General features: G+C 34.7%; 1 protein-coding gene across 1 annotated transcript in view; it reads left to right on the forward strand.

Moving 5' to 3' along the window:
• KIFAP3 (kinesin associated protein 3) overlaps positions 1-19322 on the forward strand; it is a 142029-nt gene that overhangs the window by 60230 nt on the left and 62477 nt on the right. The window contains exon 11 of the mRNA XM_005902387.2: positions 17183-17283. Coding sequence (XP_005902449.1) covers positions 17183-17283 — 101 coding nt within the window. The remainder of the gene's footprint in view (positions 1-17182; positions 17284-19322) is intronic.

Genomic DNA, 19322 nt, shown 5'->3' on the forward strand with positions numbered 1-19322 from the left:
GAGTGCCTGGGCCAAGTGCTGTATAAGTATTCCCTACTGTTTTTGTTATCATTGACTAGAATTTGTAATTCTGAAGATAATTTATTATACAGGGCTGTAAATATTAACAGCTCAAGTATTCCGCCTTGCTAAACGACCCCAGAATGCCATGTATTCTTAATTTTTTATACAGTTTTTCTATTTTCCTCTATTGTCCTTGGCTGTCAGTTCTCATTTCTTCTGTACCAACAGCAATTCCATGGCAGCAATTTTCCTTTCCTCTAATGATATATTGCTAATCTCCTTTGGTCTTGGAAACCAACAACTAAACTTACTTGAAATTTATATTTTGTTAAAACTGAATTCCAAATGAGTGCCCAAATGTTTCTCTTCCTAGTAACATTTATTGCATGGACTTTGTAACATTTCTTTTGACTGTGAAGAACCTGTTTTGCTTGATTGTGCTCTTTGCTGTGTTCAAAGAAATTATATGTAGTGTAGACAAAATGATTTCCTGATAAGTGATTAATAAAATGGTCATTTTTACATTTGTTAATGTATATATGTGTGAAAAATTAAATCATTAACTTCTAATACAATAAAATAAGCTTCTCAATTGAGTTTTCAAGATTTTTGGCCACTACTACTATGTATAAAGCGGAGAAGGCAATGGCATCCCACTCCAGTACTCTTGCCTGGAAAATGCCATGGATGGAGGAACCTGGTAGGCTGCAGTCCATGGGGTTGCTAAGAGTCGGACACTACTGAGCGACTTCACTTTCACTTTTCACTTTCATGCATTGGAGAAGGAAATGGCAACCCACTCCAGTATTCTTGCCTGGAGAATCCCAGGGACAGAGGAGCCTAGTGGGCTGCCCTCTATGGGGTCACGCAGAGTCAGACACGACTGATGCGACTTAGCAGCAGCAGCAGCCCTATGTATAAATAGAAGTTGGCATTATAGAGAGCACAGATTTTAAAAGCATAAGAAATAATTCATCTTGAGCAGTGCCTTTCAAATATCTTTTATCCCAGAATATAGTATCATATTTTACATTGCAACCCAGTACCCACGTGCATGTATGTATATGTTTGTATGTATATATGTGTGTATATTAATATACATTATGTTTTGCAATAAATATTACACATTTTGTTTAATATGTAATTTTTAAATATTAATGAAGCAGTATTTACCAATTCTATGTGCAATGCAGTATATTTTATATTTTTTATTCTTTTTAAATTTTACTTATGACTTAATCATTGATTTTATGTCCTCTGATTGATTCGATGTTCAGTTAGACAACTGAACTAGGGAAAGTGATCAGACTTCTTTCCCTTCAAATCTTCAGAAATATCAGTCTCTTTTAGATTTTTAATGTGTTAATTAAAAGTCAACACGTTAGTAAATAATCTACATTGTTCTAGGTTACTCCTTGGCTGGCACTTGGAATGATTCCATGGAATTGGAATTTTTTTGGAAAGAGGAAAAAACCTTCTGTAAATCAAGTATTTGAAGAACTTGAGTTACATTTTCTTCACTGTAGTTATCAAGAAGGAATTAAAGAGCATTTAGTATATAATATAATATGACTGGTCAGTTTGCTTTCTTCATTAAAAGTAAATTCTTTATTCGGTATATGTTCAAGTTGACAAATGACTGAATTTAACATTATATATAGAAATTACTTAATTTTTTAAAGAGGTAAAATGCAAAAGCACTTTTGTAAAGCTATACATCTGGTAGAACTTTTCAGAAGTGATTTTTAAAGGATGCTGTTTCAACTGGAAATGCTATAAGATTTTAAGTAGGTTTATTATTATTTGGGGACCCCATAACTGAAAAGTCTTCATATACTTAATAATAGATTATTTTAACTAGAGAATAATGAATCATGAATCTTTCAGGCTCTAATAAAGCTGCACTATATGAACATTTAATCCCTTTCCTTTGGATCCTGAAACATTTAACTAGTACATTGCGACCCCTGCTGTTGTGAGAATTGCTGAATAACTGGGAAAAAATATCTACTTGTGGAAGGTTTTGTGATTTGAATAACTATTACAGGTTAAGGAGAAATTGTGCTATAGGTCAGCTCTTTTACCATGTGAGGCTCTTAATAAAACCAAAAATTTTTATTAGTACTGTTTTATCACATGAGTATTTTATTTAGAAATTTTGAATTTAGCTTTTTCCTTGACATCAGGGACATATAAAGGGATTGATAAGGAATTTTAGAAATTATCATTTAAATTGTTATTTGTTGATTTATCCTGAAATCAATTTGCTTGGATAGTTTTGATCTTTTCCTAGGCATAGAGAAAGAAGGCATTATCTCGCAAAATATTTCAAAACTTTTATTTGGGTCCTTGGAAAACCTAGTATCCAAAGATTGTAAAAATTTATATCTAAGTTCCTTTATTTTATTTTCCTAAATACCACCAAAATTATTCACTTATTTGACTTTTTGATATCTTAAGATTTCATAAGGATCTTAAATTTATCTCCGCTTTAGTTCAGTATCAATTTATAATCTTTTCAGCTCTATTAATCCCTGTACTTGACGTAGTTTCTTATGCTTAGTAACTTTATATTACCATGTGGGAGACCTATCATAGCCAATGGTTTCATCAATTGTAATTATATGCAAATTGAATTAGACCTACAAAGTTTAGCTTTACTTATACAATTGTTAGACAGTTTGTTCAAGTTTCTTATGATATTGAGTTAACTTTTATAAAGTGTTTAAAGATTTTTGGCTCATCTAGGAATCATATCATTAAAAGAAGAATTCCCTTGTCATAAGTCCTTAAACCATTTGACATTGATACGTCTCAAGAGAACTTCCTTATGTCATAATATCCTGGGTTGGGAAATGGCAAGGAAATTCCTTGTCATAGTGTATTCTTCAGTTCCCTAGAGAATGCACTCATCGTGTTTCAGAAGTAACTTGAAAAGCTAAATTTTAATAGCTTTTTGTCAGATGCACCAGGCAAATAATGTTTTTGTACCTCCTGAGAGATGCCATAGTTTTGCTGCTTCATACACTGAGTACTGTTTAATGTGCTTGGGGATGATGTTAGCATAGAAGCAAGCATAAAAATACAACTAAAATGTGTTCTTTAGAAGAGCCTAGTTGTCATGACATTGCTTTGTGCATAAAGCTTAAATATCACAGAAGCAGTGTATTACAGAGTGCATGCTTAATGATTTCATTAAGAAACTGCCACAGTTCACTGATGAATTCTTTGGGACAGTTTTGAGTTTATTTACACTGTTTTTCCCCTTTTGTGAATGACATTGATGTGTATTTTAATATGAGTAGTGTTCTTCATTTTTGTGTCAGCCTTTCAGTTTTTAACTTGATTTTCAAAGGCAATTAAACTCAATGGAATAAACCTTACAAAATATACAGGTCTTATGTTATAAACATGAATTTTTGCATGTGTTAAAATAAAAATAGAATAAGCACAACCAACCTAATGATTAGGCAGATTAGGTAGCTACCTGTAAATTACAGGCAGTCGCCACTTTCCACACTTTCTCTGCTACTTTGTAAGTTCCCTGTTATTAGGAGATTGCTGGAATTCAATGGTTAGAGCATCAAATTTCAAACTTTTGGTCTCAGGACATTTTTATACTCTTAAAAATAATTAAGGACCCCCACTATTTTTGGTTTATGTGGAGTTATGTTTATGGATATTTATTATATTCAAAAATAAAACAAAATGTTACATATTTATTTTAAAATAACCTGCTATATGTTAACGTAAATATTTTTATGAAAAATAACCCTTTTCCAGAAATTACTGAGAGGGGTGGACATAGTTTTACTTTTGCAAAACTCTTTACAGTCAGAAAACATCTGGCTGTCATATCTCCCTCAATAATATATTGTGAAATCATGTCATGTATGTCATATATATTATGTCATGTAGCCTTTTATGAAATAATGAGAGTAAAAAAGTGAAAATAATATATTAATAGTTATATAAAATGGTGTGACATTGTGGATCCCCTTTAGTTAGTAAAGTTGCTTAGTCCTGTCCGACTCTTTGCTACCCTGTGGACTGTAGCCTACCAGGCTTCTCCGTCCATGGGATTCTCCAGGCAGGAATACTGGAGTGGGTTACTATTTCCTTCTCCAGGGGATCTTCCTGACTCAGGGATCGAATCCGGGTCTCCCACATTGGAGGCAGACACTTCAACCTCTGAGCCACCAGGGAAGCCCGTGGATCCCCTTTGGGGATCCTCAAAACATAGTTTGAAAACCAGTGAATTAGAGCATTCTTTTAAAGCTTTTAATTCCTATTAAATGCAAGCACTCCTCATAGTAACAGTATGTCAGGAGTCTCAAACTAGCAGGTTAAATCTAGCTGGAAGACATGTTTGGTTTTGCCAAGATACATTTTCTTAATCTTATATTTGGATTTCTAGGCAAGACCCAAGCACTCCCTATTCCCATAGGATACTCTTGATTTTCTCTTACACTTGAGTTCAGTTCAGTCGCTCAGTTGTGTCCGACTCTTTGCGACCCCATGAATTGCAGCATACCAGGCCTCCCTGTCCACCACCAAATCCTAGAGTTCACTCAGACTCATGTCCATCGAGTCAGTGATGCCATCCAGCCATCTCATCCTTTGTCGTCCCCTTCTCCTCCTGCCCCCAATCCCTCCCAGCAGCAGAGTCTTTTCCAATGAGTCAACTCTTCGCATGAGGTGGCCAAACGATTGGAGTTTCAGCTTTAGCATCAGTCCTTCCAAAGAACACCCAGGGCTGATCTCCTTTAGAATGGACTGGTTGGATGTCCTTGCAATCCAAGGGACTCTCAAGAGTCTTCTCCAACACCACAGTTCAAAAGCATCAATTCTTTGGCACTCAGCTTTCTTCACAGTCCAACTTTCATATCCACACATGACCACTGGAAAAACCAGAGCCTTGACTAGGTGGACCTTTGTTGGCAAAGTAATGTCTCTGCTTTTGAATATGCTATCTAGGTTGGTCATAACTTTCCTTCCAAAGAGTAACATCTTTTAATTTCATGGCTGCAGTCACCATCTGCAGTGATTTTGGAGCCCCCCAAAATAAAGTCTGACACTGTTTCCACTGTTTCCCCATCTATTTTCCATGAAGTGATAGGACCGGATGCCATAATCTTCGTTTTCTGAATGTTGAGCTTTAAGCCAACTTTTTCACTCTCCTCTTTCATTTTCATCAAGAGGCTTTTTAGTTCCTCTTCACTTTCTGCCATAAGAGTGGTGTCATCTGCATATCTGAGGTTATTGATATTTCCCCTGGCAATCTTGATTCCAGCTTGTGCTGCTTCTAACCTTGCCCTTTGAATATCTAAGTGTTCATCCACTCACATCTTGGTAAGAAATTTTTACCAATTTCTTTGGTGCTTTGTGAAGGTTTGGAGATATGTGTCACAGTATAAGAAGATGAAAACAGAAGACCCTAGCTCTGAGGGACAGCCGCATAAAGATAATCTAGATAATCTAGCATCTAGATAATCAATACTAGACCTTTAATGCTGCCCAGCAGTTATACTGTTTGCTTTGTCTAGTCATTCTCCCATTCTTTTAGGTGAGAATTTCATTCCTCTACCTTCTTCTAAATCCAGCACCTTATCCTCATCTCATTACATTCTTTTGCTTCCTGTTTGACTGAGAAAGTAGAAGCGCAGAAGAGAATTTCTGTGAGTTTCTATTGCCACACTTACCCTCCTGCCTGCATCTGTGTCTATACTTTGCTTCTCTCCCATTATTATGAATTTGCCCCTACTCTTACCATAAGCCATACTCCCTCCCTATTCTGTTCTCTCTCCTACTCAAGATTCTTGCTCCAGAAGTTCTCCTCTGTCCCACATTATTAACTTTCCCTCTCTATTACATCATTCCCATCAAATACAATTATGCTATCATTTCATCCATCTTAATAATGATTCTTCTTGACTCTTCACTCTTTTACCTTTTAGCTGTCATCCCATTTCTTTTCTTTCCTTTTGATTTCTTTAAAGTTGAGAGTCGTGAATCTATGCTAATTTGCTGAAACTAATTTTATTGGTTATGGCAGAAAAATTAGGATTCCTAGATTCAGTAGCACTTTGTCATGCCTGTTTCACAATTACACATGAATCATTTCAAAATGAATCCAAATGTTAGACCATATTCTCTTCAGTTGAAGATAAAATAGTTTCTCGGGTGTTGTAAATGGGTATAAATTTTTCTGCATTATGTGAGTAGACCCAGAATGGTTTTAAGAGTAAGAATAGCACCTGATTCATCTTGATCTGGATTAATTAGGTAATCTGGGTTTCAGGGCATTTTCCAAGGCTGTAGAAAGATTTTATCAGCATGTAGGGAGTCAGACCAGGTCAAAAGTTAAGTGATAAATGTTTGATTTCTTCCGGTTGAAGCAAGTCTGATTTTCCTTATTGTTGGAGATCACCAGAGTAGATACTGTTAAACTCTAAACTTTGATCACTTAAAAATTAAGGGTTATTTTCTTTGACCATTCTGTCATATGTCCTTAAGATAAAATTTAAAAAGTTAAATTCTAAACACTCCTGAAATTCCCTCATAAAGTTAAATTAACTATTTATTATATATGAATATGACTTAATTTATAAAGCATCATAAAATGAAGAAATAAGCTTGTCTTTATAAACAGATTAATATTTTATAAATAACCTTTTCTGACATGTTTATAAAGAGCAAAATGGTCAGAAGGTTTTCCAATAGGAACTATTTTTCATTTTTTAAATACTAAGTTGCCTTTATGATGATTTCTTTAAGAAACTTAAAGTTGTTTTTTTATAACTTTATTTGGCCTGTTTATTACACAACAGTTATGGAATTTCACACATCTATTTCAGTACGTAGCTCCTCATAGACTACTACACTCTTTCTCAATTTTAATAGGCCTCATTTATCCTGTAAATAAACCTACATTTTCTTACCTGATCAAGTGAGCAAACAATAGGGGTCAGATGTGGCAAACACTTTAACAAAAAGCACATGTCTGGCTGTCAGGGTGAAGTAGAGTCATATCAAGATTGCTTGAAGTTATTAATGGCAGTAAAATTTATGCTTCCTCCTGTTTTCCCAATTAAATCAAGAAGCCTTTTTTCTTAAGATTCCTCTATCACCAGCTGGTTCCAATACTCCGTGTGTGAATATTGCCTGGGGTGTCTCCAATTCTAGGTGGTAAAAGCTGACCAAAGCACATAACTGAATGATGTGAGTCTATAGGCTTGAAAGCAGCCATTGTTAAAGGCTTTATTTTGGACCTTATCATTTGTACTACAAGTATACATATTTTGTAGTGTATTATAAATAAATTGTAGTATCCTCTGGATAAAAGAATACTGCAGACAAGGTAAAATTGAAACGTTGAAAATATTTTAAAAATAAACCACATGGCAAAAAGTACAGTTGTACATACTAAAAAGAAAGGGCTTCCCTAATGACTCAGCTGGCAAAGAATCTGCCTGCAATGCAGAAGACCCAGGGGATGTGGGTTTTGATCCCTGGGATGGGAAGATCCCCTGGAGGAGGAAATGGCAAACCACTCCAGTATTCTTGCCTAAAAAATCCTATGGACAGAGGAGCCTGGCAAGTTATAAAAGGTCTCAGAGTTGGGCATGACTGAGTGACTAAGCACAGCACAGCACATAGTAAAAAAGAGTGGAAGTATGTCAAAAGTGCTGAATTTTGGAGTACTTATTTCATGAATATGTCTTAATGTGACAGAACTATTAAGCTTAATGGTAGATTTACAATTTAAGTTTTGTTACAATTTTTAAATTAAGTAATTGGGCACAAAAATCATCCATAAACCATTGTATCACAAAACTATTTTTACACTTGTTTTTGTACTGATCATTGTAACCTATAAATTCTGTTATCCCTCCCCAACTCATGGTTAAAAACTCTTGGCTTTTATCTATTAATATCAAATCTCTGTTAGAAATGACTGCATAAATCCATTCTAGAAGAGAAGACTATCCAGTAGAGTTGCAATCTTAAAAATTGGTCTCTCCAAATTCAAGTTTTAACTAACGCTATCTATCTAGTCATGCTGGTTATGTATCTGCAGTATGTGCTCTAATTAAGTTAAACAAAAAATGATATGGAAACATGTACAAAAGAACATCTAATATCCTTGCAATATATTTTTTAGTGTATTTCAATATAGTCAATACATATGTTCAATAATTGTTGCAGTTATCTTTTAAGTGGTGATTTTCCCTGTGACATTTTTCACTATATTTGGTAGAGCATTAAGGGCTCCAGCTCTACCGTAAATTTAAAGGCACTTATGAATTTTGAAGTATGCTGTATTCACATAGACTTACCAGGGTAATTCATCACCTTAATGCTGCTCTATTCTAATAAAGGGGTGTTCATATTCCCACTTGTCTTATCTTTTCATGGACCTTTTGTGACTTCAAAGGCAGTTTTCTGCTTTGAACGAAGACATGGAGTGCAGAAGCAAATGAGAATCTGGCTAATAATGTGGCCCATAACTTGTGTTCTCACTCTGTTTTTACAAAGTGTTGGGCTGGGTCTACTGCAGAAGCGGAAATTTGGCTTTGAGTTCTGGTGTTCAGAACTCATGTTTCTGCTTGACTGAACTGTGAATGGAAAATCCCAAGTGTCTTACAAAATTAGTAGCTAAATGGTGTTTTTACTAATCACTTGAGATGAAAAAAACTGAAGACATTTTAAAATTTAAAATTCAAAATCCATCAGCATGCGTTTGCCCTTTAATTGGCAGAAAATCAGTCGTGAGCGCAACCCAGAGTGGACTTTTTTCCTCCTTCAGCTGCTCCAGCTGAACTACAGCTGCAAATTTCTTTAAAAAGAAAAAAAAAATCTTGAATGTACATTATAAGTGCAGTAATTCCCACAAAATCAGTTGCTGGAGTTAATGACCAGTTTGTTAAGGCATTAAGTGCCCTCAGCTGGGAATGACCAATTTTGAGGCGAATGGCTGCACAACTGCTAAGATAATTCAGTAACGCTTTCAAATAATGATCCAGCTAATTAACGGTGAATTCCTGTGGAAATCCTATCGAAGTACTTATGACCTCTGCATTTAATAGCCAGTGAGTTCATCATGATTCATGTTTATTACCATAAATACCAAAGGAATCATAATGACTAGGCCTTTTTTTTTTTTCATCCTGTGCTTATTACTTGAACAGATCTGACTAAGCCACCTCTAGTCGTTAAGGACCTTAGTTCCCAAAATATTCAATCTTTTCACTGCTCTGCTCAAAATTCACAGCGCCTTTGGTGCTATGCCAGCATAGCAACTATTGGCAGACTGTTTTAACTTGGGATACCATTAGGGAATAATTGATGTCTGTAAGTCTTAAAGGAACCCTTTTGAAATGTCTGCCATTTGTAGGATGTGGAGAAATCATACTTGGTTAGCTAGAGTTTATGATTCTTAATCATGAGTTCTTATGGGAAAATTGTAACTCCCAGTCCCAGATTCCCTTAGGATATGCAAGAATTTTGGGGGATTTGTTTTTTAAGAACACATTTTTTCTACCAGTGAGTGAAGAAGACTATTAAGGATAAGCCTTAATTTTACTTGGACCATTTAATCTCTCTTAATGGCTGTTTATTGCTATGTGATCTTTAAATTTGTTTTTAAGTAATAGTTAATAATACACGTTGGCTGCCAGAAAGCCTCTACTTTCTGTGTGCAGCTGTGTTTGAAGAGAGGAATTCGGGTTATTTCCAGACACCTTCTCCCTCCAGGTATTCACTTTTTTCCTCCAATGCCTTCTGCTGTAGCTGTCAGATATCTGCTAGATGCCATTAAGGTATAGGCTGTGTTTTTATGAGGCAATCAATCATTTGTATAGTCATTTATGATTCAATGAGTAAGATACCTGTGGTTCATATACTATAATCTTCCTATCTTGCAATTCTTTAGGGGAGATTGGAAATACGTGATTTGTAACAATAAAAGAAGAGTTAGAACCATCAAGGTAATATATAGGTAACAAGACCATTTATAAAATATTTGCATCATTTTTTAATAAAAGGACAAGTGTCATTTTATATCTTTTTTCATTTCCTAAATAAATACAAAATGAGAAGAAAATCAATTTTATAGTTATTTGCAAATCAATTGATTGAATTCTAGGGAACCTTTACCCAGATAAAATCTAGAAGACATATCAGCAAATTGGGTATATAGATCTCTGGGTACAATATTGTAGTCCCTTACATCTGTCATCACCCCCTTTCACACTTTCCTCAAGGGAAAAAAAAATATATCTCTGGTGTAGTGCTGGTTGTATTTCAGTTTCTATTGTTTAGTTGTGCTCAGCTGAAACAAATGGGAAACTCCTATACATTTTATTTGCCTGGTGCATGCTACTTAAAGATAAGTGAAGTAATATAGTTAATTGTGAGGTTTGTCTTTTGTGTTTTCAGACTTTTTCTCTCTGTATACTTTCATCTTATAGCCCATCACCTCCACAGCTGTTCCGTACTCTAGGAGTGAAATTAAGTTGTTACAAGACAGAAGGAAGAGAGGTTCACAGTTTGTTTGTGGTAGTGGTGGTGGAAGAACACATACTGGTGACAGTTATCCCTTTGATCATTTTCTTTTCCCAGTTTTTTTTTTCTGATTAAGGGGTTTATAACCCTGTGAGAACGAGAGGCTGATGAAGGGTTCAGATGAAGCCGATAGGGGTCACTGAATGGAGCCTTGAGACGAAAGATGACTCTCCTAAGACCGTACTTTGGGTATAACAGAGCTTTATAGGAAAGTGACTGGGAGCAAGTGGCTCAGCTGCAGGGGCAGCAGAATATACCTGTGAACCCTGTATAGCCATCTCAGAGCAATCTTGGCTGCTTCTTAAACCTGTATTATCTCTAAACTACAGTCAAATCTTGAGGATAGAAAACCACAAAGACATCATATATATTAGGAAAACGTGATATGGCAGAAACCAACACAATATTGTAATTATCCTTCAATTAAAAATAAATTTAAAAAGAAAATGCAAGAATAGTGTTCTATTGATAAAACAAAAACATTATTTTCAACATAATAATAGTAAGTAATAACATTTATTGAATCATTTTATTGTGTATCAGACTCAGTACTAATTGTTTTACCAGGATTCTCTCACCTAATCCTTGCATACCAACTCTTTGAGATAGATATAATTGTTATTCCAGTTTCACAGATGAAGAAACTGAAGCGCAGAAAATAACACTCAGAAGGCCATTTTCCCTAGTAAGTGGCAGAGCCACAAATTGAACCTAAGCAGTCAGCCTCTAGGGCCTGGGCTTTGAACCACAGCGTTATACTGCCTCTATTTACCACTTTATTCAGCTTTTAAGCATTCAGCACCTTGTTTTTCTCATAAAATCAAGCTCTGCTTGATAGCCGTTCTTGTCCAATTCAGTGAGAATGAGTTTCAGAATGGCTATAGATCTAGTCTCCCATACTGCTCAGGAGACAATGTAATTTGTCCCTGTCAGGATCTTTCACCCATTGGAACCTGTTGCATCTGGACACAAGTACTCTGATAAATAACTGATTGCTTTTCTGCATTTCATCTCCCTTCTTCCCCTTTTCTATCATCTTCTTACCTTTTTTTTCCCAAGACCCCCAGATCCTATAGAGTCCCTTCTTAACTGCATTTCCTTTCTGTACTGTGCCTCTAAGGAATAATGATAATAATTCCTGTTTGTTAGGTTTTATTTCACCCTTTCTGCTATTTCCTGGAAGGCCTACTTAGTAGAGAGTACATGCACACAGGCTTTATAGTCAGACCTAGGTTTGAATCTCAGATTCATAGCTGTTTCCTTTTGAAGGATTCATAACCTTAATGAATGTCATTCCATTCAGTTCAGTCGCTCAGTTGTGTCCGACTCTTTGTAACCCCATGAATCGAAGCACACCAGGCCTCACTGTCTATCACCAATTCCCGGAGTTCACTCAGACTCATGTCTATCGAGTCAGTGATGCCATTCCGCCATCTCGTCATCTGTCATCCCCTTCTCCTCCTGACCCCAATCCCTCCTAGCATCAGAGTCTTTTCCAATGAGTCAAGTCTTCACATGAGGTGGCCAAAGTACTGGAGTTTCAGCTTTAGCATCATTCCTTCCAAAGAAATCCCAGGGCTGATCTCCTTCAGAATGGACTAGTTTGATCTCCTTGCAGTCCAAGGGACTCTCAAGAGTCTTCTCGAACACCACAGTTCAAGAGCATCAATTCTTTGGTGCTCAGCCTTCTTCATAGTCCAACTCTCACATCCATACATGACCACAGGAAAAACCATAGCCTTGACTAGACGAACCTTTGTTGGCAAAGTAATGTCTCTGCTTTTGAATATGCTGTCTAGGTTGGTCATAACTTTCCTTCCAAGGAGTAAGCGTCTTTTAATTTCATGGCTGCAGTTGCCATCTGCAGTGATTTTGGAACCCCAAAAAATAAAGTCTGACACTGTTTCCACTGTTTCCCCATCTATTTTCCATGAAGTGATGGGACCAAATGCCATAATCTTCATTTTCTGAATGTTGAGTTTTAAGCCAACTTTTTCACTCTCCTCTTTCACCTTCATCAAGAGACTTTTTAGTTCCTCTTCACTTCCTGCCATGAGGGTGGTATCATCTGCATATCTGAAGTTACTGATATTTCTCCCCAGCAATCTTGATTCCAGCTTGTGCGTCTTCCAGCCCAGCGTTTCTCATGATGTACTCTGCATATAAGTTAAATAAGCAGGGTGACAATATACAGCCTTGACGTACTCCTTTTCCTATTTGGAACCAGTCTGTTGTTCCATGTCCAGTTCTAAAAATCAAAGATAATACCTACCTCTTCAGTTTTAAGGGTTAAATGAGAAAATATATGCTTAACATACAATAGGAACTATCAAGTTTGCTTAATTTTGTCTTCCCCTCTCTCAAAGAATTGTAGTTATGTAAACATTGGCTGTCCACCAATCTTTTGGTATAGCCTTGTATCCGTTAAATTTCTATTCCCTTCAGTCCTTTCGTTTTAGCACATTTTGGGATTATGATAATAATTTTAGGTAAAGATTATGGGAAATTAGGGATATATTCAGAGACTTTTTTAAATAGAAGATCACAGATAAAGAAGAATTAGGTATAGGAGAACTCAAGGAGCTTTCACCTTTCTCTGTCCCATGAATATGGGGAGAGGAGAAAGAAAAAACAAGCACAGAAGAACAGAGTTAGAACAAGTTGCACAATGAATCATCCCACTTTTTGAAACTAGAGGGTTTTGCTATGTTAAAAAAGAAAGTAATGTATTATTAAGCTATTGTATCTGCGATGTTTCTGGCATATGTTATTCATCTACTTTTTAAAAATGACTGTAATTTTAGGACTGTAGACTTTCTATTATGTCACATACCCTTTCTCCTGAGTTGTCCTTTGTAAGTGATAAAGATATAGGTACACAATCACATATAATACATATACACACATACATATGTTCACACACATATAATTTGCTCTAGAAAACCTTCCTTGTTATCCTCTTTATGGGGCACAGATCTCTTAAAGGTGAATCTTTGTTTCCTTTCACCTTTCATGAATGGATGTACCACGAGAACACTGCAGTTTAGTATCTTTTAACTAATACCAGCAGTAGACAAACTCTTCTCAAACAGAATAGCATCCTATTTCATTCTTAGTGCTACTCTGAATTTTAATGTTTGATGATTTACTTTGATATTAAAAAGTCTTTTATTTTGGATATTGAGTTCTCTGTTTCTTTTACCGTTTATTTACTATGGCTTCCCTGGTGGCTCAGAGGGTAAAGCGTCTGCCTGTAGTGCAGGAGACCTGGATTCGATCCCCAGGTCAGGAAGATCCCCTGGAGAAGGAAATGGCAACCCACTCCAGTATAATGCCGCCGATGGAGGAGCCTGCTAGGCTACAGTCCACGGGATTACAAAGAGTCACACACATGACTGAGCAACTTCACTTCTCCATATTTCATTCTTAGTGCCATTCTGAATTTTAATGTTGATGATTTACTTTGATGTTAAAAAATATTTTGGATATTGATTCCTCTGTTTCTTTTACCATTTATTTAGTAAGTTGTGTGATGTAGAATCCTACTTATCAGTGAATCCATTACATAAAGAAAATACCTTCAAATAATATTTTGTAAAAACTAAGTAGGACTAGAACCTCCCCACAGCTGAACAGCATGCAGAGAGAAACTGGAATAGCAAGGAAAGAGATTGTGCCTTCAGAATATTGAGTTTACTGTTGGAACTTCCTTAAAAAGATTTTTAAATATCTCAGCCCCAGAAGAAAAGCTAAATACTGTAAAGTATGTATACTCTGACCAAAACTCTAAAAGATACTTTTCCTCTCTAGAGAAGAGTGTTGGAATTTTTCATTTTTAATCTGCATATCATGCAAACCCAAGTCTTTTCTGTTTAGATTTCTTTCATCCCAAGAGCAGAATAATGAAGTTGGGAATACCCAGTTAGTCTCTACTTTTCTCTTTCTTGGAGTTATTTCACAATTTTTTAATTATATTTTCCTCCAAATGTAGGTTCTGCATATATTATATTCCAAGTGGTTGAATATAGTGAATTCATAGTTTTTAGTTAAGATGAAAGTGTTTACCTAGTATGTATTCATCTGACAAACATATACTATATTTTACTGTTTTTGTTTTATGCCAAGAAGTTATTTTTACATTGATATTGAGAGTCCCTGGAAATAGGCTCTAGCCAAACCATTTAAAAAGATGCAAAAGTCTTGAGTTTTTAAAATTCTGTTTTAAAAATGTGCTTTACCCTATCATATGTCAGCATATGTCAGTCTTTTATACCTGCTAATAATATCTCTTGAAAGACCATTTCACCTTATGATACAAAACTATTTGAGAGATATTGTAATATACCTTTGGTGTATATAACTTGACCTCTGGTGAAGATTTTTGAGTCAGAGAGACCTGTGCTTAAAGCCCTGCTCAGCTGCTTAACATGGCTGTGTAGGAAGTATTTTTCTCTGTTAGGTTCCCCATCTGACACATAAAGATAACAAAACTGATTTGATTGTTTTGAAGATTCACATTGTTCTTTCTTAGCATGTGATATATTTTTGTCTAACATAGTAAGCTCCAGGAAAACAAGATTGTACAGAGAGGCTCACTATATTTCTTAAATTTACCTGTAAAAGACCCTTGGAAATTTTACTTAAAACACTTCTGTATTCCATCTGAAGATCTTGTAAAACCAGTGACGTCTTTGTGCTTATTTTTTCAGTTTTAGCCTCTGATTTTTTAAACATAACATTGTGTTTTTTTCCAGCTTTATTGAGATCTAATTAATGTAACAATTGTAAGTCTAAGGTGATAACTTGATATATATATATATATATTGTAAAATATGTTAAGTTTAGATATAAGGTTAGTTAACTATACCACTGTAAGGTAAGTTAAGGTTAGTTACCACATTTATCACCTCACACAAGACTTTTTTTCTGGTTGTGAGAACTTTTAAGATATATTCTCTTAGTAACTTTCAAATATACAATACAGTATTGTTAACTATAACAGCTTCTCTGGTGGCTCAGACCTTAAAGAATCTGCTGCAGTACAAAAGACCCAGGTTCAATCCTTGGGTTGGGAAGGTCCCCTGGAGAAGGGCATTGCAACCCAGTCTAGTATTCTTGCCTAGAGAATTGTTAACTATAGTCACCTTGCTTCTTAAATATTAAAAATAGAATCAATCAGCAGATATCTTTTGACAAAATTCCATATACAAAGCCTGTAAGAATACCAAAGTTTTTGTCCTCTAAGAATTGCTTACCACCTTACAAAGATATATCTAATATCTGAAAAATTCAGTAAGAATATAAATTAGTATTATTAAAAAAACACAAAGTATTTTAGTAATTTTGTACTATAGTAGACATAGGAATAAAGGTGCTGAAATTATCTTCCTTGTTAAAATATATTTAAAATTTTCTTGATATGTTAATTAAATTTATGTACATACTTGATTTTTTTTAAATTCCAAATATCTCCCAAGATTTACTTATAGCCAAAAATTTTTTAAAAGAATATTATTTTTTGGATAAAACTTTTAGCAAAACAACTTTTCTAGCTCAAGTTTTGAAACTGACTTTGAGATCATATAAAGATCCTCAAAATATGGTATATGAAAGCATGTAGAAGGATTAAATGACATATTCAAGTTCCATTTTATTTTTCAAATCTATGATATATCATTCACTTTCCTTTTTTCAGTTTCAAGGTGTATAAAATGAGAATAATCTTACCTTGAAGTTCTAAGACAATCCTTAGACTATGCTTGTTAGTCTATATTATACCCTTTAGCAATTTATAGTCATGTGTTTTTTTTTTTCTGTTCCATCTATCAATGTTTTATTTATTTTAATATAAATTTATTTATTTTAATTGGAGGCTAATTACAGTATTGTATTGAATAGTCATATATTTTTTAATGTTGCAAATACTGTTCTACTTTTTGTCATTTACGTTCTTTTTCAAGTTTCTGATTCATAGAAATTAAATAAACTGTTTTGTTTACTATATTTATTGTACATTATCACTGAAATGTGTTAGTTATATATTTTGATAAAACAGGAGGGATGGGGAGGCCAGTGGCCAAATCTACATTTTAGTGGGCTGCTGCAAACAATTAATTCTTCAGTTTGTGATTAACTTTTTTCAAAAATATACCTTGTAAAATACTGCGGTTTCTTGGAACTTAGTGATATTTCACAGTTGGTGTACTCCAGACTTTGGAATTGAAATCAGTCCAGTTCAGTCGCTCAGTCGTATCCAACTCCTTGCAGCCCCTCCTTGCAGCACTCAGGCTTCCCTGTCCATCACCAACTCCTGGAGCTTGCTCAACTAACTTTTGGCTGTGCTAGGTCTTCTGGCTGGGCAGGCTTTTCTCTAGTTTTGGCAAGCAGGGAAATTGAAATAGGAAGCTCAAAATTTTCATGTTTTTCTAAATTAGAAAAATCTCATATTTTCTAAATTAGAATTTGTATAAGGATTTTTATTGATTCTGTAGTTTAAAAGTTTTAATGCATTAATTTGAGTTTGTTATACAAAAAATTAATTTATTTGTGGTCATTGCATGCAAGGCATAGCATAATATAAAATCTCACCATATTCATGATGTCTTATTTCCAGGCAATGAAAACTACAAGCAAATCGCAATGTGTGTTCTTTACCACATAAGCATGGATGACCGCTTTAAATCAATGTTTGCGTATACTGACTGCATACCACAGGTGAGTGGTGTAAGTGTTTTTTTAAAACACATTTTAAAAATGTGTTTTTTGCTTTCTTCTCTTGATTTTTCAAATAGCTTTTTTCTTTAAAAATTCCCTCCTAAAAATAATATAAATTTGTTATATACAGTCTGAAAGTACAGACAGTATAAAAATGAAAATAACTTTCTAGTTTATCCCATAAAAACTGATGTAAATAAACATATGTAAGCAAATGAAATACTGTGGAATAAAAATCATAGTATATAAAAGCTTAATCATATCTCTATTTTTTCCTTAGTTTTAATTCCTAAAAGTAGAATTACTAAGTCAAAAGGTGTTTTGTGTATTTGATACAATATGGCCAAATTACCTTCCAAGAAGACATGAGTTGATTTCTCCCAACTATCATTTCACTTTTAACAACACTAGATACTGTCATTTCTCTAAAAATGGAATGTCTGGGGTTTTTTTATTTGCATTCTGTGAATATTGGTGAGGTTGAACACTTTTCACATTTTTATTGATATTATATTATAAATCTTTTATTTCTATTGATAATTTTTCCATTGGCATGTCAATATTTTGGGACTAATACATAAGATCTATATATATAATAACTTTTAACTCCTTGTCATATTACAGACATTTCCCAACTTTGTCATTTGCCCTTTAATTTTGTTTGTGGTTGACTGTTTTAAATGCTTTGCATGCTCTGATGAAAAAAATGCATCAAAATACTTTTACTTTCTTTTATAGCACTCTTCTCAAGAAAAATTTTTGCTATAACTCAGTTGTTTGGTATATTTCATATGTTAGGTTTATTTGTCTTTAAAGAGTTTAGTGATTTTCTTTCATGGACTGTAAGTGTTGAGATTCATTGTTGTTGGTGGTCGCTAAGTCATCTCTGACTCTTTGCAACCCCATGGACTGTAGTCTGCTAGGCTCCTCTGTCCATGAGATTTCCAGACAAGAATACTCAAGTGGGTTGCCATTTTCTTCTCCAGGAGATATTCTCGACTCAGGGTCGAACAAATGTGTCCTGCATTGGCAGACGGATTATTTACCACTGAACCACATACGTGTGTGATTTTACTCTTAGAGAATTTACATTCAAAGTCACTATTGTGCCATTAAATTTTATTAAACTGAGCTCTACTAATTTGATTACTAACTGATGATCAGAATACTAGTTGGGCTGATTTTTAATATTATTTTTTATAATATGGCTTTCTAAAGTAGAGAAACAGGGATTCCCTGGTGGGTCAGTAGTAAAGAATCTGCCTGCCAATGTAACAGACATGGGTACAATCCCTGATCCAGGAAGATCCCACATGCCTTGGAGCAACTAAGCCCTTGTGCCACAACTGTTGAGCCTGTCTCTAGAGTCTGGGAAGCACACTACTGAGCGAGCTCGTGTTCTGTAACTACTGAAGCTCATGCACTCTAGAGCCTGTGCTCCACAGGAGAAGCCACCCCAAGGAGAAGCCTGCACACCACAACTAGAGAGTAACCCCCAGTGCCCACAACTAGAGAAAATACCATGCAGCAACAAAGACCCAGCACAGCCAACATAAATAAATAAATACAAGGAAACTTGTAGGATGTATAATATACAATAAAAATATAACACTTTTAAAAGATACTTTAGAAGAATATGAATAGTAAATTATGCTTATTAAAGTAATCTTCTTAAGCCTCCTACTAGGTAATTCCTTATTAGCCTAATGTAAGTTATTAAATGTGTATTATTTTGACAAATGATTAATATGTAGTAAAAAATAAGACCATAACTTTTCTTTTTATTAATTCTTATTAATCCTTCTATTCATCCCAAATTAATAAAACAGTTCTAAAAATTGAATTTGCTAGTCCAAAATTTTAATACTTTATCCACATGTAATTAAAAAGCTGATAAACTCTCAAGGATAACTTCTTAGGCTTTTAAATCAGGGGATAAACTAATTATGCTTGTTTACAGAAAGTAGACATCCTTCAAATATACTGCATATTTTATCTAACATGGCAAGGCTTCTTATAGAGATAACACATGTCAGACT

This window comes from Bos mutus, chromosome 16 (genome assembly GCF_027580195.1).
Source record: "Bos mutus isolate GX-2022 chromosome 16, NWIPB_WYAK_1.1, whole genome shotgun sequence".
In the NCBI taxonomy this organism is placed as follows: Eukaryota; Metazoa; Chordata; class Mammalia; order Artiodactyla; family Bovidae; genus Bos; species Bos mutus.